Source organism: Nipponia nippon, unplaced genomic scaffold (assembly GCF_047370975.1).
Source record: "Nipponia nippon isolate SJK-2023a ecotype South Korea unplaced genomic scaffold, ASM4737097v1 scaffold_7, whole genome shotgun sequence".
Taxonomy (NCBI): Eukaryota; Metazoa; Chordata; class Aves; order Pelecaniformes; family Threskiornithidae; genus Nipponia; species Nipponia nippon.
This window is the reverse complement of record NW_028262391.1, coordinates 48,458,359-48,486,292: the sequence shown is the minus strand read 5'-3', so window position 1 is coordinate 48,486,292 and position 27,934 is coordinate 48,458,359. Positions and strand designations below refer to the sequence as shown.

Here is a 27,934-nt window from a genome sequence, read left to right as displayed (position 1 = left end):
CTTGATGTCCTTTACGTTACGAAGTTAAGTCAGTTGTGAACACACCCTCTACAAACTTGCTAGGACAATTTGTTTCAGAATGAATCTGTTAGAGTTCTATCTAGAACATTTAGATTTGATGATAAATGCTTACTTTTATTTCAGCAGTAAAGTACAGCTGGTAATTTTTACTATACTGCTAAATTTGTTTTGTATATTGTAGTGCACACTTTAAATTTAGAAACAACAGATATTTTCCTGGTTTGTAGATCAACAAGGGAAAAAATGCTGTTCCTATTTACTATTGTGAGATTAAAAAACCCAGTTAGTGTACACTGCTAATCTAAGAGAACTGAGACAGGGATGAAATTCGCTTTAAGCAGAACTGTTCTTTTACAGTCTATTTCTGTGACAAGCACAGATGACTAAAACAGGAATGAGAAATCTAAATTCAAGGAGACAAAATATTTTGCCAAGCTCTACAAAGAGCTGGCTGGTTTGGACACATGTATGGCTCTCAGCTTTCTAATACTGTGGGCTACTTCCTCAAGCGTTTCTCTGCCGAATTCAGTGGGATTCTCCAGTTTTATACCATCTGAGAGTATGTGTATGGGAAATACGTGTGTTTATCAGAAAAGAAGAGTTCAGCACAACCTAGCAAGGACCTGATTCTGCCTATGCTTCCCTTACAGTACAAGTCAGCAGAGTTATTCCCAGTTTACTTTGATGCAAGTAAAATCAAAGTAGGAATCCCTGTGATTTAAACCATGAGGCTTTTTACTTTTACTTTATGAGCAGTTTATAGGAACAGGAGCAAGACTTGAAGAGACTTCTAAGCAAACCAGTGTTTATGTGAACATATCCCAGTTCTTTCAGTAAAACTGCCTGGAATTTGTTAAAAATACTCATGTTTCCAAACAGATGTGGAAATGTGTAAGCAGTAGTTGAAAAACAAAAATATGACTATCACTAAAGGTGCTTTTCACCAACATTAAAGCAAGTCTAGAAATGCAGGAAGCAATTATTAATTTACATAAAAGCTGCACCTGAAATCATTAGAAAAAAATTAATGCTGTTTCCTTTTATGTTCATTTGCAGTTTGTTCTCCTTTACCTTGTTCAGTCCTAGCTTATTTTAGTGTTCTGTTGTACAGTTCACTCAGTCTTCTTCTCCACCATATGGGCTTCATTCAGATTCAGCTCAAGGCCAGGACTTCAGTTCAACACTTTTGCATCCATCCCAAAGCTTAGCCAGAAGTGAAGATTCCACATTAAAAAAATACAAAGATTCAGCTATAATACAGTATAAATAAATATTTGAACTACTGTGCTGTACTACCACTCAGTGACTCATTGCTTTACAAATGCTGCTGGTACGACTGTCATAAAATAAACCACATGTTCTTGTGTGGTAGGTAGAAAAATATTTTCTTAGCCCTTTTAGAGCAAAGTGGTAAACCTAAGCACAAAGAAGTGAAAGCCTCGGTTTTGGGGAGCTGTTCGTCACTCAGTAGCTTCCATAGGTGCTGAGGACTTAGGATTTCAATGTGAGCAGAGCTTCAGCTGTTCAGAGAGGCTTTACCAACTTCATGTGACAACTGAGGAGAATTGTCCGAGGGCAGCTTGCTGGCTTTGCAAAGCTTATGCACCGGGGAGAAGACGAGAGACACCAGGAGGGTACAGCATATTGCGAGAGGGGTACAAGGTGATACTGGTCAGTCTAAGTGGCCATTGTACAACACACTCTCCTTACCAAGTTTTTGAAGTGAATTTTACAGTGATCTTTGAAAGAAGACAATAGCTTTGCAGATATTTTGAAGGAACATGCCCCATAGTGAAATGATAGCTTGGTAAAAATTCAGGCTCTGTGTTAGAAAACAGGACAAATGGACAATTAGAGCATGTATTAGGTAGTTACTCCAAGCTACGGGATGTGGAATAGCAATTTTGGGGTATGGTGTGTAAAGAATCTCCAGTGACACGATGTGTTTTCTACCTACTGTACACAGGAAGACGCAAGTATTTTTGAAATGATCAATACACATTTGACAGAGCAGCAAGTCCAAAAGAATTCCCAGCCTACAGGTCGGAACGTGAAGGAGGATGGTAACCTCTGTTCCATCACTGAGACGGGAGAGAGAGGAAAATGAAGAACTCTGTCCGTGTTATATTAATGGCTGGACAGGGATAAGGAGATGTCGGAAGGATAAATCATATATCCATTTCATGCTTTCTGTCCAAACTAGAATAGGAGGCAACTGGTTTGGAGCATCTATACAGCAAAGGCATTCATAGTCAACTTTGTGAATAACACCATGCAGGCGTAGGTTTTAGAAGGAAAGGGCTAAAAATAGATAACTTTATACACTATAGAAGGTTGAGGGGCGATCCTTTGAGTGAAAAGCTGAAGTAGCAGTTTGTAAAGTAGTGGGATAATAAGAGAAGAAAAGTCATGAAACACAAAGGTTTCTTTCAGGATTCAGTAGAACTCTTCATTTTCTTGGTTACACAAATGAAGCTAATGTGATGGCAGAATACAGAAATGAGCCAAAAAGAAAGGTAGAGCAGAAAAAAGGAATAAAGAAACATGCTTCAGGCAACTATAATGGCATGATAGGAGCCCAGAATTTTACAAGTAAGTATCCAGGATACCACTGCAACATCACAGAAAAATGGCACGTAAAATTTCAAAAATTATCTGTGAAAGAGTAATTGTCAAAAAGGAAGAATAATACATCATTATGCCCTCAGAAATAGCATTCAGATGAGCAGGGTCAGTAGGCCAAGTTCTGGCCTCAATTATTGCATTGGTTTTCACTGCAGATTTAATTTGCGTTCGAGATCTGAATTCTGTCCAGTGTAAAACCGACTTACTACTGGCGCCTGGAAGGAACAAACTTATCTTACGGACAGTAGCAAAGGCAGTTACGGAAGCTGCCACTGTTCATCAGATGGATGCATTTTAAATCGTCTGAGAGTGCAGCTAGTTAGAAATCTGCATTTAAAAAGTGGGGACAGTGCTTCAAATGTGGAGATGCAAAGGCACAAAAGCATATTCATTGGTATTTAACATAAGAGTGTGTTTTGGAGCAATTAGATGGACTCTGTGTGAGGAGGACGTTTGCTTACGGTGTGGATGAAAGGCACTAATGCATCTGCTTGTACAAATGTCTGCAATGAGTCAGACTGACTAAACCACGCTGCGTGGCGGGCTCCAGCCGCATGCTACCGTGAAACTCCTCTGGCAATGGTAGAGTCCCCCGGGAGCTGCTATCAGAGTGGCGTGCTGCGGAGGAGGCAATCACAGGTTACCCTTCTGCTGTCCTCAGGCCCTAGATCCTCTTGAAAGGAGACTTTGGCAACAGATGGTCACCATTCCTTGACCTCAGTGAGTCCTGTTTCAGCCTTGGTAATTCACACAAACTACAGAAGTGTTAACTGATGAGCCCCGAGTTCTTTTAGACCGTCATTATTCCTGATTATAGGGTTTCAGCCAAGCGTTGGCAGTACTTCCAGCTGTAGGGGTTGCTATAGACTGGAATCCATTACTCCTTTCGGGGGGACCCAAGGAACAACACCGGGGTTTCTCTGGCGGAGAGGTACAGATCTTACCAGCCTGCTCAAAATGCCAGATCACTCCAAGGGTTACTGCGGAGGCATGTGCCACATCTCCATGCTGATGGCTATCTTCTCTTTCTGTCGACAGATCATGCAGATGCATCAAGCGTCAGGGTGAGACTGGAACTCTGATGAAACTGAGGAACCATTTAGAAATGTCTGTGCTCGAAGCAGTATTGAATATGTAAGTAGTGAATATATTACTGAGGAAATTTTCCATGTATTTGTTAGTCAGATTCCTAACTTGGTGGTTGTGTTAATACCTCAGCTGCTCCTGGATGCATTCACAGCAGTGATGTGGCAAAGGGCTTTGTTCCATGTGCCTCTGTAGAATGGGGCACTATATTTTTATCAATGTAGGGTTTCTGAGATTTATTCCCTACATTTGTCTCACTGGGATTAAGCTAGTGTATGTTCTCTGCATGGCACTATGCCAGTCACAAACCGAAGCCGTGGAAGGCTGCAGCTGTCTGCTTGTTATTAATTGAGGGTTAGCACAGAGACCAACATACACTGGTGCTCCGACACCCATACTCTTTTCCAGATACTTTAGGAATGGAAGTTTGAATTCACACTTTAGTATAAGAAAGAAACCTCTGGGCCACGTTTAATACTAAGATCTCACTTGCAAATGGTTTATGAAATTACAAAAAGGAGTTTTAACAAATGGCTAATAAGTTGTTAAGAGACTCTTATGAATCTCGCACCTAATTAGTCTTCTAATTCTAATGAGTCCATGATAATCTTCTGATGTCCTTGCTGTCATCCCTATCACAAACTATACATGTAGTCAAGTGCTGGAACAGATGTTCAGAGAGGCTGTGGAATATCCATCCTTGGAGATACTCAGAACTTGACTGAACAAGACCCTGAGTAACCTAATTAAGTCGGTGCTGCTTTAAGCAAGGGGTCGGATCAGATGATCTCCAAATGTCCCTTCCAACCTAAATGATTCTACGATACATAAATTTTGCCTAAAATATTTACTAATAATTTACTAATTCTTTATTAATTCTTTTCCACTTGAAAAAGTAGCTCCATTTGGAAAACTGAGTTCTACTCAATCTGTGGAAGTGGGTGTATGAAGTGACTCAATTAAGCTGAATTTAGATTTGCCAGGCAGCTGGAAGGGAGTTTCCCACAAGCAGCTCTGAACTTCCTTCTTTCCTTGACCTGATACCATCAGGGTTTGTTGACTTTCAGGTCATACAGCAAGAGCAGTCTACTCTCTGAGATGTACAAGGGAGAGAGGGGTTGGAAGACCAAGGTCAGCTGATCACAAGGTTAAAAAGATTTTCTTAGTCATTAAATGGACATTTTTTAATACTGAGATACATTGTGAAGTAATTATTCAGTGTATTTTCAGTATTTAGTACATTCTGTACTTTACATTCAGTATTTGTGGTATAAGCAGAACAAGGAATGTGCTAAGCTGGGGTGTGAACATACAACATGCTCCATGATTTCAGCTATCTATTTGCTCTTCATCCAATATGAAGGAATTAAACACAGGGATAAGAGGGATAAGTTACCATACATTTACCACAAAGATAAGAGGAAACATGCTAATAAAAATACACTTGCAGTTCTTGTACCTATCCTGGAGGTTTGTGCAGAGATAGTAACAAAATGCTCCCCAGGACAGGATGCTTAGATGGGGCTTGAAAGTCTGAGTTTCTGTTTCTAATCCTCCTCCCCACCTCAGCTGTTCTCTTCGTTTTTATGTGCCTTATCTGAAAAGAACACCCTCTCTGTAACGTGATTTCAGACCTGGTGTTGAAACTGGGAAAGGTGCATTGAAATAATTTTTATGTACAGCAGTCTACAAAATGAAAATTTTGATGAAGCAAATCTGTTTTGAAGTCTTGTGAGCAATATAAAAATAGGAAAAAAACCCAAGATGAACTTGTGCTGAATATCTGCATTTAGTATTTGTGCTCTAGCTGCTGCTTGGATTTAGCAGTTTTGTAGTAGATAATGCAGTATAATGTCCTGACAAGACCAAGAGGTTCCTAGCATACTCAGGGGGGTAAGAGGCTCATACAATGAATACACATTTCCTTTTGCTGGGAAAAAGAATACACTGGGATTAGAGGACTCTGGAATGACATAAGGAATTTCTGATCACACATCCACCCTTCTTTTTCTCCAAAAAGCAGTTGTGTACAAAGGCATACACAGAAAAAAAATAACGTAGAAATAAACAGTAACACACGATGGAGGAGTGTTATATTCTTACTACTTCAGCAGACACACTGATAAATATTGGGGAAAGTATTGCTTTTATTATGCTTGCCAGCTGTAGCTTAATGAAGGAAGGTAAACCTCATCCTTTGGGAATATTTTTAGGGATATTAACTAAACTCGATAAGGTATCTAGAACACAACTAAACTTGCCTTCTAGACAAGAAGAAAAAAGTATTCTATGTTTTAATGAAGATTTCAAGAATGACATGCGCATGGTTAAAGTTTTTAGTTTAATTCCAAGGAAACAAGAAACTTCAGGTGGTCATGGAAGAAGGATTTAAACAAACTGACAGTTTGTCTTTAAATAACCAGCAAATTTCCCTAGAGAGTATGTATTTCCCCAGTTACTACTCTGAAATGTTATTTTCATAGTTACAAAGCACCATGCAAATCTATCCTACGAAATGGATACTAGTGATCATTACTATTATTTAACAGTGTAACAGGTGGAGCTCGGAGCAGTGAGCACTTTCCTTTAATACGTAGCATGCCATAAGGTTTTGCCTGTTCTTAAAATTAAATGGTCAGAATATGTTAATCACAAAATCTAGTATAGGGTGGCTGTCAGAGCAGTGCTAACGATTGCTTAGTGTGCCCCAAAGACAAAGATGTTAGTTTTGCAGTATAAAAATTCGGTGTTATTCTGGAAAGGACCTTGCCCTTGGCTGTTGAATGTCACATGCAGTATTCAGAACATGCACTGTGCAGTACAGGGCAAATACAACACATGCAGTACCATATGCTACACTATCTTTGCAATTTCTGCCTTGTTGATTCCCTTAATGCACACAATTACAAATAGTCAGTGCAGATTTTAAAAGGCAAATTCGCACCTGTGAATGACTTTTAAAGGGAATCTGAGATATTTTACAACATGGGTAAGGATATATGCTAGTTAGATGACAGCCACTGGGGAAAAATGAATAGGCAACATTCTTCAGCTTCTCTAAATGGCTGGGAAGAGTCTTCTGAAGGTGACAGTAAGGGAGAACAAAGTGTATGAATCACCTGTACATCTCCTACATTGCACTGGAAATTTTTCTTACTCTGATGAGCACTCTGAGGTGTTCAGTAACTTCCTCTGATGGCTATATAATATGAAATCATTTTTATTCAAGATAATCAAAATGTCTGAAATCTTTCCACTTTCAATTGTTTGGTGATGTACTTTTTTATTTTTTTAAACCCTTCATAATACTACACGTATTAACAATGGAGAGTCCTGTCCAAGTTAATCAATAAGCCACTTCAGCTTTGTGTAAGGAACATAATTGCCTTTTTTTCTTCAACATAAAAATCTATTTGGCTTCAGTTTTTTTATGGTAGATATTGAGAGAGCAAAGAGATTTTTCAGACTCTCTTCTACCCCACAGTTTGTATTTTAGGATCTAGGTTCTTTCCCCTGCCTAATGCCTGTCTAGTTACAGGACTCATAAGTCAGCAATATGAAATCTATTTATGCAAGTAATTGTGGGCATTGTTCAATGAATGGCATCCTGTGATGATCTAAATATGCTGCATGTACAGTGAGAAAATGTATAATTCTGAAGAATTAGAGTCTGAAATAGTTCGTTATTTGTAACAGTATAAAGTACGGAAAATTTCTGCTACATGAGAGTGATACGCACTTTAGAGTTTATTCACACACTTGAACTCATTCTCGAACAGTTGGTCACCATGCCTTTCTGAAAACCATAGATTTTTAACCACTGTTTAAAATAAAAAACTAATAATGTGCTGTTCATCAGATGTTCTAATAATAATGGTGAAAGAGACTCTGCATGTTTGAGCTTGAGCTTTTTAGCATTTTAGGTGTTTATTGTGTAGTATAGTCTAAAAATGAAAAATACTAAACCATTAAAATAATAGTGACCTTCCAGAGTGAATGACATACGATGCCACAAATTTTTTTTCAATGTGACCAAAGTTTTCTTTTTTGACAAATGATTAGTCCACGGCTATAAAGCTTTTGGGGATGTAGTGTCTTGACAACATTTTGAAAAAAACTAGAATAAAACTAGAATACGGATCTAGAATAAGTTTTATATACCACGGCACCAAAGAAGTACCAATGCCATTTCCATTTAAGAGGAACCTATGTTCCTTTTCACTATGATGGCTCAGACTTGATTATTTGTCTGTCGTGACATTACTCTCCCAGATTCACAGATTTGAAGGCCAGAAGGGACAAATATATCCATCTAGCCTCTCTCGGGTTGCACAGCAATGTTTTTCATTCAGCAGTTCTGCACCAGGTCCCCAAATTCTGGTTTAGTTAAACAACATCTATTAGAAAATCATTGCATCTTAATTTGAAGTGATTCCCAGAAAGTGCACCATTGCTGTTAGTGAATTTTTCTAAGTAAGTGCTATAAATAAAATGCTATAACCTTAATGTTAAAAAGTGAGTCTCATTTCTAATTTAAGAAGGGTAAACTTCCAGCCACTGGCACCTTTTATATCTCTGTTAGCTAATTTCATTTTCCAAACCTTAAATCCTGCAAAGTGGTTTGCAGCTAACTGAACAGATGGTCTCCATATTTCTTTAAGTTTTGTAAAATTTGGGTGCTAATGTGATGGCTCTGTCTAAAATTTTGTAGCTGCTTCAGAAGCCATATTCTAAAATTTCATCTTAAGTATTAGGGTTCATCACTTGTGTTTAAAGTTCAAATTCACGTTACTTCATATAATTTCGAGGGAGAACATTTTTATGAAGTGCAGGACTATAATAACTGCATTCACCAGATCAATATAAGTCACTTACTTACTTTCTTTGTTTTATTGCTTAGAAAAATAATGCACCTCTTAAAGAAGGCACAATTTTGCCTAAAGAAAAAGGAAGAATTAAATGTAAGGAAGATGTGCAGTGTTCAGTTCTGTGCCCCAGTTTTATTCCTGCTACGCAAAAAGTTTACTACTCATTGTCTTAAATCTGTACCCATGTGTTCAGTCATATGGACAAAGAGAACAGTTTTCCCCTGTGCTATACTGGATCATTGCGTACAACTATATAATTATCCACATCTGTCTACAGACTGCTTTACATCCGCATAAATCTGTACCCTTTCTGAAACAGGACAACAATATCCTCATCCGTTAGTGAAAAATTCAAGTGCTAAATATTTATTTGAATTTATTTATAGTCATAATACTACATAAGTGCAAAATCTTAAAAAGAAGTCATATATGAAAGTTACACATGCTGCAAAAATTTAATAATCTACCTTTAAAGAAATGAAATTTTCGGTGTTTGGGTTTTTTAAAACCCCATTCTATGAATTAAAAAATACTAATTAAACAAATTACAACAGAACACTTCAGAAATGTTCTGAAAGCAGACATATAAAGCACTAATCAAATGTAAGGAAAGAGTTTAAATACCTTGAGTTTACTGGTTTGGACATTTTTTTACTGTGGTAAAGTACATTCAAGTCTTTTTATCCAAAGGTAGTATCCTTGGGATACATGTGCCCCAAAATAAGAAAGGAGTTGGTTTTGCTGACCTGAGAAACCATTCACTGGGCACAAGGGATTCACCATAAAATGTGTTGTGGGAAATGAAGAAGTAACAGCATTTTCTTCTCAACCTCAAACTTATTAGTCTGTTGAGACTGTTGGGGTACGTAAAGAACTGCTGTCACTTTAGAGCAGACAGAGAACCCCAAATTACATGATCTTCTCAAATGGAATTCATGACTAGTGAATCAATTTCTACTAAAATAACCCAGTTCTGCATTTCAGAGATCAGGGAACTCCATGGGGTGAATTCAGTCAGTAGTTTGCATTAGTGGTACATGAGCTGACTGGTCCGGGGCAGCCGAGTATGAACGAGATTTTCATTCACTATACTACTTCTGTGGCCTACATGAAACCTGTACATATTGAGCTTACTTCTGAAGCCAAATTTCTGTGGACTCAGCCGTGGACAACGTGTCTCACCTTCCAGGCTTCCCTATGCATGGAGGCAGCAGAGAGAGGCAGTGGGGTGCCAGAGAGCCGGAGCCGGGCAGCGGGGGCTGCCGGAGGACTTCCCAAAGACAAGGCCAGCAACATCCAGGGAAATTCCCCTAAGCAGCACAAATGGAAGGGGTGGGATGGGAAGAGCGTGGAGCAGGGCTGAGCACAGAGAAGAAGTACCTTAGAACCTTCAGAGTAGGACAAGCACTTTGGGGTTAGGAATGATCTTGAAATCACTGTACATATTGCCTAAATTATACGTGCCCGCTGGTGAAGAAAGTGACTGCCTTATCCGTATGTCACATGCGACATAACATGAATTATGTTCCTGTAAGTGACAGTAGAACCTCACGTATCAGACATTTCCCTAATCATCTGAGTCAAAAGCTATAGATTATGTCTTAGTAGAAATCACAAAGCATTACACCACTGGTAGATTCTGATATGTTATTTAAAGAGTGCGATACTCCTAGCTATGCACAACCAAATCTCTCCAGCACTGTAACAAGCAAGGTCAACTTGGTTAGTTGAAGTTCTGTTTTTTAAATGACTTTTATAAAAATACTTAGCCCTAGGGTTTTTAATTTTCTTGGTATATCTACCGTATTTCTCAGCTTTTGGTATTAAAGCACACTGAAATAATTTTATAAAAGTAATTTTTTAGTTTTTGAGTGTTCCAAAGTAGACTGTCCAAGAATATATAATTTACAATACATGGCCATTAATAAAACTGTACTGTAGCCAGAAAATAGGTGTGATAGTACTTTTCTTTTAAAATTATACCAGTTCATCACCCTGAGTCATTTTTAGGTTTCTATGGTGAATGTTTTTTCTGCAGAGGAGGCCTGAGAGTTTGCTGGCTGACTGAGCCTTTCCTCCAGTGCATTTTCTGTCCTAACCACTGTGGGAGATAGGTGTTAGAAATCCTTTCCAGAAGCAACCTTTAACTTTAGGAGGAGAAGGTGAGAACCCTGCTCATTGTAAGAGACAGCCTGATCTAGATATCCGTTTGTTTTGATGAGAGTGATTATATGACATGGCTGACTGTGATGAGGAGTTGATAGCCATGACTGTAGAATTAATAACTTCTTAGGAGATCTCCTTCCATCCTGCGTTGCTAAAAGTGAGATAAATGGTGCTGCAATGAATTTTGCCCTTTGAAGGTCAGTGTCCATACTGCACACGAAACGAGTCCTTGCCATTCATGTTTTACAAGAACAATATTAACATTCATGAACATTTCAGCTTTAACCATGCGATGAGTTTGGTTAACAAAAATGCCAGCTCCTTATCTTCTGCGGGTCCTTATTTCACAAAGCAAATCAGTTTGTTTCTACATGAGTATGGACCTCCTGGACTTCTGTGAACGTCTGTGAACACGGTGACCTGGGGCAGCGGAAGCCATTTCCAGTACAATGTCATTTAAGCTCTGTTCAGAGAAGTCTGATCAACTTGATGCTGAAAACAGCTGCTAAAGCGGGTGAGCTACTTACACTAGGGTTGCTGATGTTGCTGAAATTGGTGCAGCATAGAACTGGTGCAGTTTTTTAGAGCTCTACAGTGTACAAGGCTCGAAGGTCAGACTGAGAGCACTGCTGTGCAGGACTGAACTCCAAAGAAACTCTCAGTCCTATATAGGATTTATTAAACTCATTAAAATAACACCCCGTCCTAAATGAGCCACAGCTTTACTTACTCTCTGTTGTGGCTCTCGAAACTCAGAGAGTGTAATTCCCTCACACAATAGCAGCGAGAAGCCACAGATCGAAAGCAGCTGCCACCATGTTTGCAAAGGGGAACGTGCTCCTAACAGTCTGCAGTTTCTGTCCCAGAAGTGCTGCAGCTACTGGTTTACCCCATTCAGAGATGTCTCTGTTTGAGTCAGAGGTTCAAGTAACCTTCTCAGAAATGGAGCTAAAGACTAGTCACTTCAAAAGAAAAAAAAAAAAAAACCCAAACCAAAACTGACTGTAAAACAGCCTTGGTTCAGCCTCTGTCTCCCTCAGTTACACTGTATCTGTCACTGCAAAGCCCTATTACACTACTGTATAATCAGAAGGGGAATGAAAACGTAGGTCTTGCTATCAGTTCTGCTGTGAGATCTAAGGCTTATCACGCAGTTCCTCTGCTAACCCTGAGGCTTACTACTCAACTACTTTCCAAATCTTGAGTAAGTGATACATCAAATACTAAATATCTGTAGGCAATCCCCAGATATCCCCTCAATGCCTGTAGAAGTATATGCATTTAAATACACACCCAAAACATACCTTTGTGATTCTCGGTAATAAGCAACATCTTCAGTGTGTAACCCTGCACTTGGAAAGATCAATTGCCATTAGACTGCAACTTTTGATTACTGGAGATGCTTGTGATCTTGGAATGGCTGCCTTTTGGTGGTAATAGGAGCAACAGCAGCTGGACATGAAGTAAGAAAGATGTTTAGGGAAAGTTCTGTTAGTGCTGTCCTGAGCTGCACAATAACCTAGAATTAATAAGGGAATCTAGAAATTTTACAGAAGTGTTAAGGCAGAAATTATTTCAGTTACCTAAGGAATTCTGCCTTGTGGCTTGGGGATAAAACAGCATTAAAGAATGTTGTCCTTGGTATGTGAACTGTACTTTGGACACATATCTTGAAATGGATTGTAGAAAATCAAGGGGTGTATACTCCAAGATATAACAGCAATGCAGATTGCATATCCAGAATAAAAGAGTACTTTACACACCTTAACTGATCAATAAGCAAGACTTTTTTCCCTGTATACTAAGTAGGCTACAAGAGCAGCAGTTAATAGCAGGGGAGAGAGACTGCATCATTCATGGTACAAATAGAAGGTCCAGTTCACATTAAAAAGAGACTTGCCTTTGTCTTCTAAACACAGCGGGTTGTCAGTGGTATTTGATATGAGTGGATGAAGCACAAAAAATAACAGCAGCACAGTTGCAGAACAATTCAAATCACAGCCCACAGTAGCTTGTCAATAAGTGGTAACCATGCACACACTGCAATACTTGATACCACTTCTAAGAGTGAGAAATGTGGTATCACTGGCACTCACTAGAAATACATGTCAGAAAGCCAAAGCGTAGGATGGTCAAACAATGCAGGAAAAAGATCCGGCATCCTTTGTGGCGCTCATGACAAAGCTAGCGGACATGTTATTCAATTGGGAGAAACAGCAGTCTTCCATCAATTCTGCTAGCAATTCCTTGAAGCTTTCTGAGGCAGCAAGAACAACAGTTCATACGAGATCACGAGCTACAACAGGCAGTCCATGTGTTGAGCCATGATGTTCTTCGATGAAAGTGCATTCTGTCAGGGTAATGAAAGATTGATGAGAATAATAATCCAAAGCTTGTAATATGTACAACAAAAAAAAAAAGGGGTGTCTTCCTTGGAACTTGGAATTTTTGTTGTTTTGATCCACTTGATAAATGCCACACAACATACTGCTTGCATAGGCCTCAGTCAGCAGGGAGAGATGACAAGGCCACCTTGGCACTCCCGCTTTAATCTGTCATCGACGCGAGTGCATGCCAGTGCCTGGGAGAAGCACTGGAGGTCGTCCGCTGCTGGCGAGAAGGCAGCGGGGAAGGCGGCAGGAGGGCGGTGGATGAGTCTCCTTCCAAAGGCCTCCTTCCGAAGGCCTCCCAACGGTCTTTGCTGACTGAGGACATGGGAGGGGCAGAGCACTCCGATATTCCTTAGCTGCCGTCAGGTCACACAGCAGCCTGCCTGCCACGTAGTCTGATGGGGTTTTTATACTTCAGCTTCCCTAAAAGTACTAACACATCGGTATTACGTACGAAACAGCAGGTTCTAAACCAAAGGCAAGTCAGAGGAAGGAGCTGATCCGAATCACCTGGGCTCTGTCATGCCGAACAATTTTGCTCTGAGAGACCCAGTTAATTGACGATTGCCATTCTTGACACCAAGAGGCAAATAAAATGCGGCAGTGAGAAGGCCATAAAAGCTGGCCAAGGGCCTCACCCTTTTTATTTTATTAAGAAACATGAGTGTTTCTGTGGGTATAAAGTAAAAGAGATGCTATTTCCCCGGCATATGTAAAAATACATTATTAACCACAGCTTTCTCCAGGGTTTCTGTTGCATCTTTTGTGTATCATCAGTGCACAGATGATTAGAGCTTCTATTGTACGTAAGGCGTTATCAGGCCATAAGGGTAAGTAACAGGAACATTCAGTGTTACTAAGTTTTGCAGCCTGAATTGTCTATTTTTTATTTAATTGCCTGTCTCATACTTTGTTTTTATACATACAGAAAAAAAAATTCACCTCTGCTGCTGCCAAAGAGCTGAAGCTGATACCTCTTGCTTCTTTCAGTTTCCTTCTACTTTTACCACTGTTTCCGTACTACGGTATATTTTGCTGACTATACAAAAACTGTATACTATTATGTATTAATCTGCATATTAGGTGTATAATAGTGACTATTTGGATAAAACATTGTCAAGTTCTCATCATCCCTACCATCTCCTTTTCTGACTGCTACAGAACATCAGTTCCGACATTTCAGCACAGAAGAAAATTATGAACCAGTGGTAATGTTTAATTACACAAGAGTGGAAACGGCTTTTCAACTTTTCACATTTTTGGATTGTGAAAAGCTTGAGTTTGTGCACCCAGACTGTTACAGTCTCGCTTCCAGTTACTGCAGTCAAATCACAAAGTTTTCATTCTCCCTCGTCAGCCAGTATTTATTCCTTCAAGAACTTTCAGGTTATTTCCCCTGGAGTCATGTGAAGACATTTTAGTACATAAATGTAGTTTTCCCTATAATGCCTAGTACTTAATTTGGGATCCAGAAAGTCTCCATCGTCCTCCCTGTATGGATTTTGATACTTGAGTCATATTCCTATTTAATTTGAAGCTATACTCTTACGCCGTACCATTGCTGAACCTAAAAGGTTGCTACTTCCTCTGCTTTGGTAGAGGTAAGTTCAATCACTTCTCATCAAAGAAGGTCTTCTCACGCTGTGTCATCCTAAATTCATGCATTTGCATTTGCCCTGGAGTCCGCTATTCCTCCCTTACATTAATCACCAAAAAACTTTGCGATCGACATCTTTGCAGTCTAAGAGTCTCAGAATCCATTTATGAGCCCAGTAAGCATTACTGTGCATTTTCTTTCCACGTGAACCGTAGTTAGCAGGAATTCCCCAGCACCTTTCCTGTCAGATTTCCTGTGCTAAAACACCTGAAACCTATCGCAAAAACATTTCTGAAAGACAAATTCATCAGGTGTATTAATGTGATAATGTGATTTTATATTTTGCAAAACAGTCCCCTCTCCAAAAAAGGAAATGATTTAATGGTTTCAAAAATATTATTAGAGCAAATTTCAACTGCATAACATTTAAAGGAAAGTCCATTAGCATAGTCAAACAAATTTTACAAAGCAGTTTTTTAGAAAACTATGTAATGTCACGATTTATTTTGTAATATCTCTCTTATTACTAAGACTAATAAGATACATAAGCAAAGCTCCCTCCATCACAGTTAGCCTGACATCTGAGAACAGTTTACAATACCACTGCTCATTGCATTGACTGCGAAGTGATGTAAAAAAAAAGTTAATTTAGTATCTGTGAAAGAATTTGACAAGTTGAGCTGGTCAGTTAGAAATCAGACTGTTTACATTTCAGTATATTAATAGTCACCATTTCTGGGAAAAACCCACACAACAGCAACTTGATGGGCTTGTTAAAAGTTAGTGGCTTTTTAATGTATATTCAGGTAAGGCCTTTAAAGATTGATAAATGTGTATTAACGACCCTGTACAGCATTAAGGAAGCCTACCAAGACCATCCAAAAATATAAATACAGAAAAGTTGTGGATAAACCCTTTTAGATGCTGAAATGCTTTTCTCATGGAAGTAGGATAAAGCTGGTTCTGTTCATTAGAAACATTTTATTACATTGATATAACTTTCTAGTAATACTGACTCAATCATTTGCCTCATTCCACGCGTTTACTCCAATGTTTACTGGTTTATCTTTATCCCTTTTACCCCAGTTATTAGCCAGAGCCATGGCAATGAGCCCAAAGTTCATTTTTATGGTGCATGTTTGATTCAATGTTACTTCATCACCTCCTCCCTTCTTCTACTCTTTTGTTGGCTTCTGCCACCTGTTGCATCTTGCTGGAAGCCTGGACTGTGAGGGCTCTAAAACCGCGACTGACTTTTGCTGCGTCGGAAACTGAACCCACCGTTCTGATGTGTCCTCTGGCTTGCAAGGACACTAACTGACAATGCTTAGCAATTAGAATACCAGAATACAACTTGTAAGCCAAGTATGTTTGTGATCTCTGCAGACCGTATCAACATCTTAGTCAATACCTATGTTTGTTTAATGACTGTAGTAAGTACTAAACTAAGAACTGCCGTATGAGGTCAGACTACAGGTGCATTTAGCTCAACATTTTGTATATTCTAATAGAAATTAGTACTGGATGCTTAGGAAGCAGCATCTGTAGAGTAAGTGCTGCCCTTGCTCTACCCTCCTAGCTTCTGGTGACTAGCAGTGTAAAGATTTTTTTCTGGTATAAAGGGATCTATCCTCCAAGAAGCTGTTTCTTTGAAACCGTTTACAGTTCTGACTTCCACAACATCCCATGGCTATGAGTTCCAAGACTTAAATACTGTGAAGCAGTACTTCCTTTGTCTCAGTCATTTGCCTAATCATTTCATTTGCTGCATGCCTTTTCTTGTGCAATGAGAAATAGCATTCATCGCTGAATTAACTAATCATCCCCTATTTGTCTTTTCCATACCATTCATATCTTCCTCGATCACTTCTTCTGCCAGCCAAAAAGTTGTCATAAGGTGTCTTTTCACTGAGAGCCATTCCAAACCGTGCAACACCCTGTTGGCCCTTCTCTGCATTATTTCCAGTTCTGTGTTCTTGACGTGGGTGCAGCACTGCAGATGTGGACGCACAATGGTACTCCCCAGTGACATGATGATGATCATCTTCTGTTTCATTCTCAATTGCTTTTTTAACAACACCCAAAATTCTGTTTGCCTGATGTTTACCGCTGCTAAGCAGTAGTCTGGTCCCACGGACCGGACACCCATTAGGAGCTGGAACACATTTTCTGGTTTAGTTTCACCTGAAGGCAGTGCGGTCGCTGCTCCCCAAGACAGCTCTGTGATGCAAACAGAGGTGTGGTAAATGGGGATCACAGGGAGATTCACTTCAAAAGCACGCACCTGATCCAAATTAAAATACTAACGTGGACACACCCAGAAACTTTCCACAGTGATTCCAAGACCTTTCCTGAATAGTAACGGCTTCTTCAGGGCTCACTGTTATGCATGTATAGTCAGGATTATTTTTCCTTTCATCATTAGCTTGAATTTATAAACACTGAATTTTAGCTGCTGTCATCCAGCTCTTCACCGTCAACCTTTCTCTTGACAACACTAATAATAATGTATAAGTTATCAGCAGTAAATGTGATTATTTTCAAATAACTGATGGTTCTGTTGTACAACACAGGTCCCAATACTGATGTTTGGAAACTCTATCATAGCCACCCTTCACTGCTTCCTCTCCATGAACCATGTAGTCCAAGAGATGACCAATCCTTCTGGACCACAGCTTTGTTTCATTAGCAGCCGCTCCTGTGGGATCTTAAAAGAAGGATTTTGAAAATCCATTTACACCAGCCAGAGCCATTCTTATCCAGATAGCGATTAAGAGTTCTGTGAGATGTGTCTTTCCTCTAAAAATTCATGTTAACTCTTCTCCGAACCAAGACATGTTCACATATATCTGCTGATTCTATTTCTTTTTATAGGTGCTACTAATTTGCGTGCAATGGAGCTCAGACTTAGTGGGGTGTAGTCCCTTGCATCCATTGGGTGCTGAGCACATGTGAGTGACTACGTTATTATAAGATGATTTCAAATAAAACCCACAAATTCTAAATAAATGCAGTGAAGTGCCTTATGGAAGAAAAGATCCTCATTGTTCCTGTTTTGCCCCTCTGGAGGAACGGGCTGCGAGTTTTGTGGGTGGTCTGTGAGAAATCTAGCAAAGTCCAAGTGGGGCAACTGCTATTTTCAAAGAAAAGTGTCTTTTTGACAGATGTTTTCAATGCTGTTTTTGTTTTAGCATTTTGTTGTAGTCTACTGATCATGCTGCTACCGTTCTCAATTTTGCAAGAGTCAACCTATTTCTCCTTCTTTGGTAAGCCACAAGAAGAATCATTTTTTCCTACACAGGTCAATCATATCAACTTACTGTGAAAGTTTTTAGAGACCTAATAGATGTGCAACAATATTTTATATTATTACTCATAATGAGATACTATTGAAATAGTATTGGAATCTACATTTTCTGTGTAATTGAAGAAAACAGATTGAAGTGTATTTCCCCTCAGCTTTGCAATATTACCAGTCTAAAGTTTTGATAATAAACAGTGTGACATTGTTATTCATCAAGCCAAAAGGATGATTCTCCTTTTGTCAAAAACACAATATTCTTATTTGCATGAATGTAAAGCAAGCCAGCATTCACATACCCCACTACTAGTTGCCCTACATTTTAAAGTGAAATAATTGCATTGTTTGATATATTATGTTGTTCTAATAGTTTAAACACAAGGAACAGTTTACTATTTAATTAATCTTTTTTGCCAGTGTCAGGATGCCAGTGTCATAAAACGTGCTGCAGAAATTGTCTGAAAAATATATGGGTAAGGAGGAACAACAAAAAGGGATTGCACTGATGAAAATGTACAGAGCCAAGAAACTGTAATACTGCTAAAAGTCAAATGAATAGACAAAGAAATGCTATTTACAGCATAGCTGGCCATCACAATTACTCCATTGATTTTAAAAAAATAATTAGCCAATTTCTTTCAATATTAGACCACATTTAAATTTTGCCATTATTCGAACTGTCTCTCTCTAAATATTTTAACTTTCAGAAACAATTACTAAACAATGAGTTTATTGCTGGATTTTAATTTTGAATCCAAGTAAAACCCTATGTAAAGGCCTGATGTAAAACCAAAGTAAAACACTGTATCTGTCATTCAGTTAGTGTTAAAAAAATTGATGTCATTTTAATCTTCAAATAGGTATGAACACTGAACCCGGACACCAAAGGGAAACGTGTTCAGTTCAGCGTCTTTGGTGGTGGGAAAATCGTCACTGCGTGTGTTTAGGCTTTCGAGAGCAATACAGAGTGTATTTTCAGTAGCCCTTCCAAGCAGAGGCATGCTTATGACTTGTATCTTGAGATAAACTACTCTTGATCCAGGTAGAACACTTCATCAAGATTGTAACAAAACTGTAACGTGCATAAGAAATCAATTGGTGCTCAGTATCCCAAAGTATGCCAAGCAGTTTACAACGTAAAGAGGAAGTTGGAATCGTGGTAACAGAGTGACGTTGTAGGTAAACAAGACAGTCATTATGTGCATTGTAATGTTCCATGTGCAGCTCGGCACTGGAATTTCTTAGTAAGATAATGAATATTGCCAGAGTTATCCAGTTACGCTTTTGAAACTCGCTCAGTATCTTTAATTTAGAGAACTACAAGACCTGGGCAGAAGGGACCTCAGGTTGACTCTTTGTTACTGCCTTTACACCTCAGTTTAATCTATTGTCCAGCTGATTGCCCAGTTTCGGATTGAAGAATACTGTCTGCATGGCAAATCACACCTAATTTGGAACAGAGTTCTGAAAACTTTTGTCAGGCAGCAAGATGACTAGATTTCTACTGACTGAGGGTCATATTGTTCACAGGTTACCTTATTTTGAGGACAGTTGTCTTCTAAAAACTGATTTTGATAACAGATCAATGACAATGTGTAAAGGAATAGCTGATTCTTCAAAATAGTTGTTAGTAAAGCTTTTCCACTAAAAAAAAAAAAATAAAAAATAAGGTGTTAGTTAGAGATGACCAGGTGCTTAGCTGGTGGGAACAAGCCTGGTATTACTGAAGTCAGCACCGCACCCGCAGCTTGCCATTCCCCAGAAGGAGTAGGTGCTTAACTCTGTTCTGTATTCCCCAGATCCTACTTCAAGTCACTGTTTTCTGCTTGTGAAATCAGTCTTGTTCCTTCAACATGGAACTGTTATATCAATAAAGAGGTTGATTTAAGTTGAGAAATAATAACATTTACTTAAATATACCATCTTCTTGCAAGTCACCTCTGTCTTAGAAGATACATGTGTGAAATACTTTAAAAATAGATTTCTGCTTTCCAGTTCAACAAGCAGGTTTAAGTATGTGTCTCTCCTAAAAAGTGACTCAATTGAAAGAAATGCAAGAAGGAAAGCCACAATGCTCAAAAACTTGCATTTCCTCGCTTTGTAAAACAAAGACTATTTTCTAAACGCTGCATCTGCAAACCAAACCCAGCATCCAGAAGTTCAGCTGTGTTCTCTCCCATTTGCATGTCTCCACATGTAATAAGGATTCAGCAGGCCAAACTGTGCCATTATTATCTTCAAGTTTTGACTTTGCTGGTACCTGAGAGATGTCGTAACTCATCTAGAAATACATTATCTTTCGGGTGAATCAAGCTCATTCTTACACAGCTGCATAAACAGATGAAGATTTAATTGAAACCTGTCACTATGGTGGACAAGCCTCCTGGCTGTGGGCATTGTATCATTCCAGTGAGAAGATGCCGTTTTTTAGAACGTCGCTTTTCCACACAGAGCAACGCTTCAATACAAAACCTGCTGAGTTTTAAAGACTGATTTTATTATTGTGATCCAGAAATATACGCACGTGACAGTCCCCTTCAGAGATTTAGCTATAATCTTTAGATCACTTACCTAAGGTGTTGTAATATAATCTGGCACAATGTTAAAATGAGACTTTAGATTTCAACATCATCATCCCTGAATGTCCAATTATGTTTATTGTATAGAAATCCCCAAAATATTAAATAAAAAAAAAGCATCAAAGTCCGCTTCATGAGCATCTCTATGATACTGATAACTGAGTCATATATTCATCAATAAAGTGGAATTTTGTTGCAGCAAACGGGATGCTCTGTGCTAGGAAAAATAAAGTTAGGTGCACCGTTCGTATTGAATTTTTTTCCCCTCTGAAGCTACCTCATATACTTCTAATACCAGAGCCTTTGTGAGGGAACTATTTGGGTTCAGACAACGCAAGAACTAAATCGTACATGGAAAATACAAAATATTACTTCAAATTACTGACAACAACTTTAATGTGAATCAACAAACTTGGTATTTAAGAGGAAATACATTACCCTTTCTGTTTGTTACCAAAATGAATGAGGATTTCCTATCAACGCATCCAATGGCGTATTTGAATCATAAAGCAAGATAGGGCTGCCTTACTGAAGGCCACTGTGAATACCCTTTTGTCAGTCCTTTATTTTCAGTTTGTTATTTCAAAGGAATATGCACCATACTTCTTTAATGAGTGTTCATTTGCTTCTAGAATAAATTGGTAGCGGTTTCACAGTCCTAAAAGAAATACAATAGGAGGTATTTCAGGTGATTACAAGCCATTTCTAACTAGAAAAAGGCACCTAGTTAACCAAACACTGAGGTTATTTTGTCTGTGATCTTATTTTGCTTCAATATAAAGATATTAATTGAATTTATCTTTAAGTTTAAAAGGTTGAAAAGCCTTTTAAAATAAAATGACAGTAGAAAATTAATGAACTGACAGGATAAATATGCACATCTACTTCCAAAACTTAAAATTTTATACTTAAGTTTCTTGAGTGCCACCAAAATAGGAGAAGTTAGTACAGGTAATACACACTGTACTCTTTAATGTGCTTTATCATAGCTCCTAGATCATGACTGGCTTTAACAAGAATAATTTTGCAGCCAGTATTAAATAATCCAAATTGCAGAGGTAATTATTGTCTTATTTTCTGAAGTTCGGTAGGAACCCTTGAAGGACTTGGAAATTACTAATTGAGCCAAAGAGGAATCAGGAACGTAGCACACCTTTGGAATGTCACCATAAGTCCCAAATTATTTATTTACACCAATAACCCCAACGTATTTCAAGCTAAAATCCTGGAACTGTTTAATGATCATCCCGCCATCCACATAATGTTTTACTTGTTCAGGAGGACAGAAAAGAACGACGTATCCAAGCAAGAACGGAGGTGTCAGCTCTGAAGGCGCAAAGCATTTCACCTCACGTGCTAACTGGTGTGGGACATCACGGCTGTAATAGCTTCTTTCTAATGAGTGCCTTTGATGCAGTTAGTTTTCTGGGATGGGAAGGAGCAGAGAGGCAAAGCTGAGTCATTTTTTAAATGAAGCTACCACCGTCTACACAGTTGCTACCTATTAGACATACAAACTCTTCAGCTTTCTAGACATTTCTTCTGACCTCCGTCATGGAGAACTTCACAGTGGAGATGCAAAATGTAGATGGATTGATAATCTAAGCCCTGCACATACTTTTTCCCACATGTCCGACATGTAGATGAAGATTTTACACCATGACCAGCAGAGAAAGTCATATTCTAAACACCCCACACAACAAGAAATGAATAGCCGTACTTCCACTTACCTGTTCTGGTGGATGCAATTCTTCCTTATCATACAATGATAAGCAAAAGTAGCTCAAATGCAGTAACGAAGAAAGGAAGTGATTCAGAGGCTTTGAACCACAGGACTTACAATTCACATGCATCCATGCAAATGCCTGCAAAGTGACTGGGCCTAAAATTGACTGCAAACCGGCTTGTAAGTCTGCTCTCTCATGGAACACCTCCATGCCAGGTCACTACTTGAGCAACGTCACTCATACGCCACGCAGTAGTACTCAATGCACAGCCCACATCCAGCTGCCAAACGTCGCCGTCTTACAATACCCAAAGATCATAAAAAAGCAGAATTTTTTAATGATGAGTAGGAGCTAAACCAGCATGGCTACCATTAGCCTCAGAGGTACTGGTTTTCTTTCTTTCCAGAACTAATCCAAACATCTAAAGAAAACTTAGACAAGACCAGGCAAAGATCCTTTACGCATCCCAGAAATTACCAATACGCAATTTTATCACTAACTTTTTTGGGTCAAAATTGTTCTTCACAGAACAGAGTCACAACAGCGATACAGTTGACACACAGTATCCTTAAAATTGTAAAGTAATATGACAGATACCGCAAAATGGTGGGGAAAAGGTCAATGATACTATTGAAATCATCATGTACTTCTGATAATTTAACACCACATAGGAGAGCGTAAATGCTGTTCACTTGAAAGGAGGTCTGTGTCCCACTCAGCAGAATAAAGTCCTAATAGAGCAACGTCATCCCGTAACTATGACCTTTGTTAAAGGCTTTGAAAAGACATGACGAAGTAAAAACTATCTACATGAAACCTGCCAGATCCTCCACTTCTTTCCCGTAAGACCCTACAGCTGATCATCAAGATCGTCAACCGGAGAGTAAGTCCAACCATGCCCAACCAACCGCAGCAATGCCACACCCAAGCACGCCCCGATGGTTGAGCAGTGCCTAATCATCAGCACACAGCTCCAACTGGGAGGCGATCGTTGCTGTCCTAGCCCGTAAACTGCGCGCTCCAGACAACCACAGCACAAACGGCCATTTCACCAGGAAACGCGGAGCCGAGGAGTTGCTCCAGACCAAGAACTGGTGTAGGACGTCCAGTCTTGTTTGGTTTTTTTAGATGGTAGACTTCCACCCCGGTTCCACTTACTGGAGCTGGATATTTAAAACAGCTGGGTCCAGCCTTTCTTATTTTTAATTTCTGCTTTCTCCCTTCTTCTTCTCTGGCACGGGAAGAGTGGCTAGACTTGTTCTCGGTTCGGGCATTAGAACTGGGTGCCTGAGGTCAAAATTTGGCCGGGTCTCGCCGACTGCCTGCCAGCTCCTTTTTCTCTCCCTCCCCCGACCTGGAAGCCGGGCGGCCGTCGCCCGATCCATCGCCGCGCTGCCCGCCGCTGCGGCCGGGGGCGGGGGGACACCGCACGCCGGGCTGCGGGGGGCCCGGGGCCCCGCGGCGACGCCGCCCGCCCCACCTCGCACCCCGGGCCGCCCGGCCCGCCGGAGCGGGGCCCCCGCCAAACTTTGCAGCCCGCCATGGTGCCGGGGGCGCGGCCCCCCCCCCCCCCCGGCCCGGCCCGGCCCGGCCGCCGCCCCCGCAGCACCCCGGGCGTGAGGTGAAGCAACCTGGCGCCGGCTCCTGCACTTTGCACAGCGGGCGCAGAGCCGCCTCCATCCCTGCGCCTCCCGGCAGCGCTAAGGCGCATTTTTTCGCACTAATCTGCACATTCAGCACGTCCAGAGCGCCTATGACTTTACCTGGACTTTCTCCACTCTCCGGGCTCATCACACTGCGATCGCCTCCCCATCCTACCGCTAACTCTCGCTCTCCTTCACTCCTTCCTCCTTCTCTCTTGCAAGGCCTGCTAAGATCAAGCCCGATGGAAAGTAGAGAGAGAAAGAGAAAGAGAGAGGCAGAGGGAAGGGAGGGGAGCCGCTCCATCCCTCCCTCCCCCCCCGGCACACACGCCAGCCCTTTACCCCCACCCCAGCCCTTCCCTCGGCGATTTCCTTCGCTCTTCGGCAACTACGAGGGCTCCGCGGAGCGGCTCCCCGACGCGCCACCGCTGCCCTCCGCGGCGCCCCGGCCGGCGCCCCCCCCGCCGCCCTCCCGCCCCGCGGCGCCCCGCGGCCCCCCGCTACCTCGTAAAGGTCCCCTGAAGCCATGCTGGGTTGCGGGACTGGGCTCCTCCGCGCCGTCTCCTTCTCGCCACCTCTCCCGCTCCCCCACTCGCTCTCTCTGTTGAGTAAACTGTGTTTTGCAGAATGACAGGCTTTGGGGCTGGCTGTGCGCAGAATCAGAGGCGAGGAGAGGCAGAGAGGCAGGCGGCGGGGCTGGCGTAACCAGCAGCAGCTCGGGCGCACAGCGCCGGGAGCCGCGTCTCCCCCGCGGCGGCGGGGCCGGCGCCCCCCCCCCCCCCCGCCCCGCACACACCCCGCCCGCCCCCCGCCCCCCCCCCCGCCGCGGGGGGGGGACGGGGACCGGGGCGGGTCCCCCCCCGCGCCCTCAGGCAGGGAAAGCCCCGGGGCCGCTCGGAGGGCGGCCTCCTCTTCTTCTTCTTCTCCCCCCCACCCCCCCCCCCGCCCCGCTCCCAGCCGGGAGCGCTTCAAACTCTTTCCGCGGCCTAAATAAATAAATAAATAAATGGGGAGAGAGATAGGTAAATAAATAAATTTTTAAAAAGGGGGGGAAGGAGCGGCCGCGCGGCGGGGAGGGCCGCGCCGCCCGCCCAAGGTCACGGCGGGGAGAGGCGGGCGCGGGGCCGACTCCCCGCCGGCGGCCTCGGGCGGCCCTGCCGGCCACCTTCCCGCCCCCGCGGCGCCGCATGGCCGCCCCACCCAGCCCATGGCCATCGCCGAGGAAATGGAGGTGGCGGGATCCCTTCCGCCAGCCCCCCCGACAGGGGCGGCCCGGGGAGGGCGGCGGGTTTCGGGGCCACCTCTCGCCCACCCTCCGCCAGGCAAGGAGAGGCCTCTCCCGCTTCCTTGCAGCCATTTTGCAAATTAGCCAGCCCTCTCCAGGAAATGGAAGCCGCCGACCTCCCGCCACCTGGTCTTCACGTGGAGGCGCTGGGCGGCCGGCATTTTGAAGCGGCTGTGGGACCTGGGGCAGCACGAAGCCATGGGCCGTTGCCACGTTAGAGCCTTCTGGGCCTCTTCTCTGAGGAAAAGGGCCGCCCCATGGCCACTGGCATCATTGTGGCCCAGCACGGCGGCTTACCTGAGTGAGGGGGACTGTGTGAAGATGGCGCCGAGCAAGCCGGGCAGCGTCTCGACCTCTCACCTGCCTTTATGCACCATTACTGCCGAACGCCCCCTGCTCAGGGATTCCCAGGTTGAGGAGGGTTTCTCACACCAACCTGGCCATGAGTGAAGACGGACTAGCTCTTTGCGAGAGGAAGCCCCGCTTTCCACCAGGCACGATGGAGTCCTGAGGAGGCAGGAACCGGTGTGCGGCAAAGGGCCCTCAGCGCGACGCCATGGCCGCCGTGAAGCAAAGGGCTGCGCTCTGTGGAGGCTGCTTGAGTAACAAGTCATGTTCCTGTAGCTTCACTCTCTGAAGGATTTGTTTCTCCAGGTAAAGTGTTGAGCGTCCTCTCGATATTATCTTTCTTGATACAAAAGAGCGCCGTTAGGGTTTGCTCTGACCAGCTCTTCGCACCTTGGCTTCGTAGCCAGCCTGCTGTAGTTATTACCACCTTTTAGACCCCATGTTCCCATAGCTGACCTCTGGTCGTCATTCCCCGCAGTCTGGGAGTGACGCTGAGCGCTGCGTGGTCTGGCTTTGCCATGGTCGCGGCTTTCCTTCGTCTTCGTTATGTTGGCATTTTTCATCTCTTGATTTCAGTCCTTTGTGTAACGCTGCACTCCACGTTAATGTGGGACTTGGCACTGCCCAAGCTATTATCTGAGCAGCAGATTGGAGCCAGTTATTGAGTATAATACAGTAAGTCCGGGCGTGGTTAATAAATGCCGCTGGTATCGAGCGCTGAATTATTTCTGGAATTTCATTTATGACCAAAAATTGTGATGTGGTCCAAGTGGGGTGAAGCTGAAGACTCTTCTGACTGAGAGGATTCCTGTTTGAAATATGGATACTGAGTATTTTGAATGTTGTCACTTTTTATCATGAAAGTAGGAAATAACACACGCATATCCAACTCTTGATTGAGCCTGTGTCCTGAACTGTGCATATTACCTCTGGTGATTATGAACTTGCCAGCTAACCAGTTTAGTATTGACTTACAGTTCAATAAACACTATCTTATGGTCGTTTGGAGCTCAAAGATGTTTATGGTTTGCGTGGTCTGCTCGCTGGTGTGATAATGTTGAATTCCTAAAGACAAGCCACTCTGCTTATGTAAAACATTTTTTATCTAAACTGAAGTAACTGGAGGGTTGTTCTCTGGTTTCCAATTTGCCAGTGGTATTTGGATTGTTGGGATTCAATATTTGAAGAGTAAAACGTTGAAGGGATTAAGAAATACTGTAAACTACCCATGCCTTTAGTAATTTTAGTAATTAGTGCAGCAAAAATGTCTTAATTCCCAAGAAATGCATGACTTAATCACACCCCATGGTTTCTTCTTGATAAATCAATTATTTTGTCTCATTGTAAAGTGACTTTTATTGTTTACAGTAGCGAATCAGCTCTTTGGAGTGCTCATTGAGGAGAATATTCCACCGATAAGTAGGCATTTTAATACATTTCTCCTCAAAGTCTGCTTTATTACACCTACTATTTTGCTGCTTTCCACAGCAGTAAACAAAATGGCAGTCAAATCCAGTGAGTCATTTTTCAGATGCATTCTAAAATATTCCTTCTCTGAAACTGTTGGCTTTCTTCGTAGTATCAACTCTCTCCAAAGGTGTCTTGAACAAATTACAAAACGTCCCTTCCCAAGCTATAGAAGAATATACGTCTTTTCTTTTGAGATAGGTCTAATAATCAGACTGTTCTTTCTGGGCTTCGCTGTTACTCCGCTCGCAGACAGCTTACATTAGAACAACCCACCCTGCGCCATATTGGAAGAAATCTTCATGACCTCGACTATATTTTAGAAAATTTCATTTACATTGTACAGTGTTTAGATCACATTAACACTGTCAATATTGTTGCAGTAAGTTTTACAACCCAAACAAATACTAGTTTGGAAGTTTTGAAAGGATGAATGCTTTAGTGAATACTTTGAAGAGGGGAAACATCTTTTTCCTGATTACTCATTCCTCGTTTTAGAGTACACAGTCCCTTGGGATGCAGTGGTGTGTGAGTCAATAGTGAGGAGCAGAAAGAGGACTTTTGTGATTGTCAAACCCAGGAAGAGTTGCTTGTGGTTTCAGTGTATTTCCCTGTCATTTAGCAGAAAACAAGGTTTTAAGTTTTAAAAAATCCAAGTGACCTTCCTTTGCCCAGCAGGTCTGTTGTATCCAGTCAAGTCATGCAGTATACCTCTGAGTCTTTTTTGGAAAAAATATAAATATTTAAATTTATTACCTTTTTTTTAAAGTTTCTGATAACAGATTTTCTGGAAATACATATTTTCCAATTTTAATTGCCTTTAAATGGAAA

At 41.6% G+C, this 27,934-nt stretch overlaps 1 protein-coding gene and 1 long non-coding RNA gene across 2 annotated transcripts in view; one reads left to right on the top strand and one right to left on the bottom strand.

The window, feature by feature from the left end:
• LOC148051060 (uncharacterized) overlaps positions 1-21,280 on the top strand; it is a 39,441-nt gene extending 18,161 nt beyond the window's left edge. The window contains exons 2-3 of the long non-coding RNA XR_015700589.1: positions 3,685-3,780; positions 17,327-21,280. This is a non-coding gene — a long non-coding RNA (uncharacterized LOC148051060). The remainder of the gene's footprint in view (positions 1-3,684; positions 3,781-17,326) is intronic.
• CDYL2 (chromodomain Y like 2) overlaps positions 1-24,764 on the bottom strand; it is a 61,235-nt gene extending 36,471 nt beyond the window's left edge. Inside the window, exon 1 of the mRNA XM_087740020.1 lies at positions 24,508-24,764. Within this exon, the coding sequence (XP_087596146.1) occupies positions 24,508-24,531 (24 nt within the window). The 5' untranslated portion in view covers positions 24,532-24,764. The remainder of the gene's footprint in view (positions 1-24,507) is intronic.
• Positions 24,765-27,934: the final 3,170 nt, after the last annotated feature.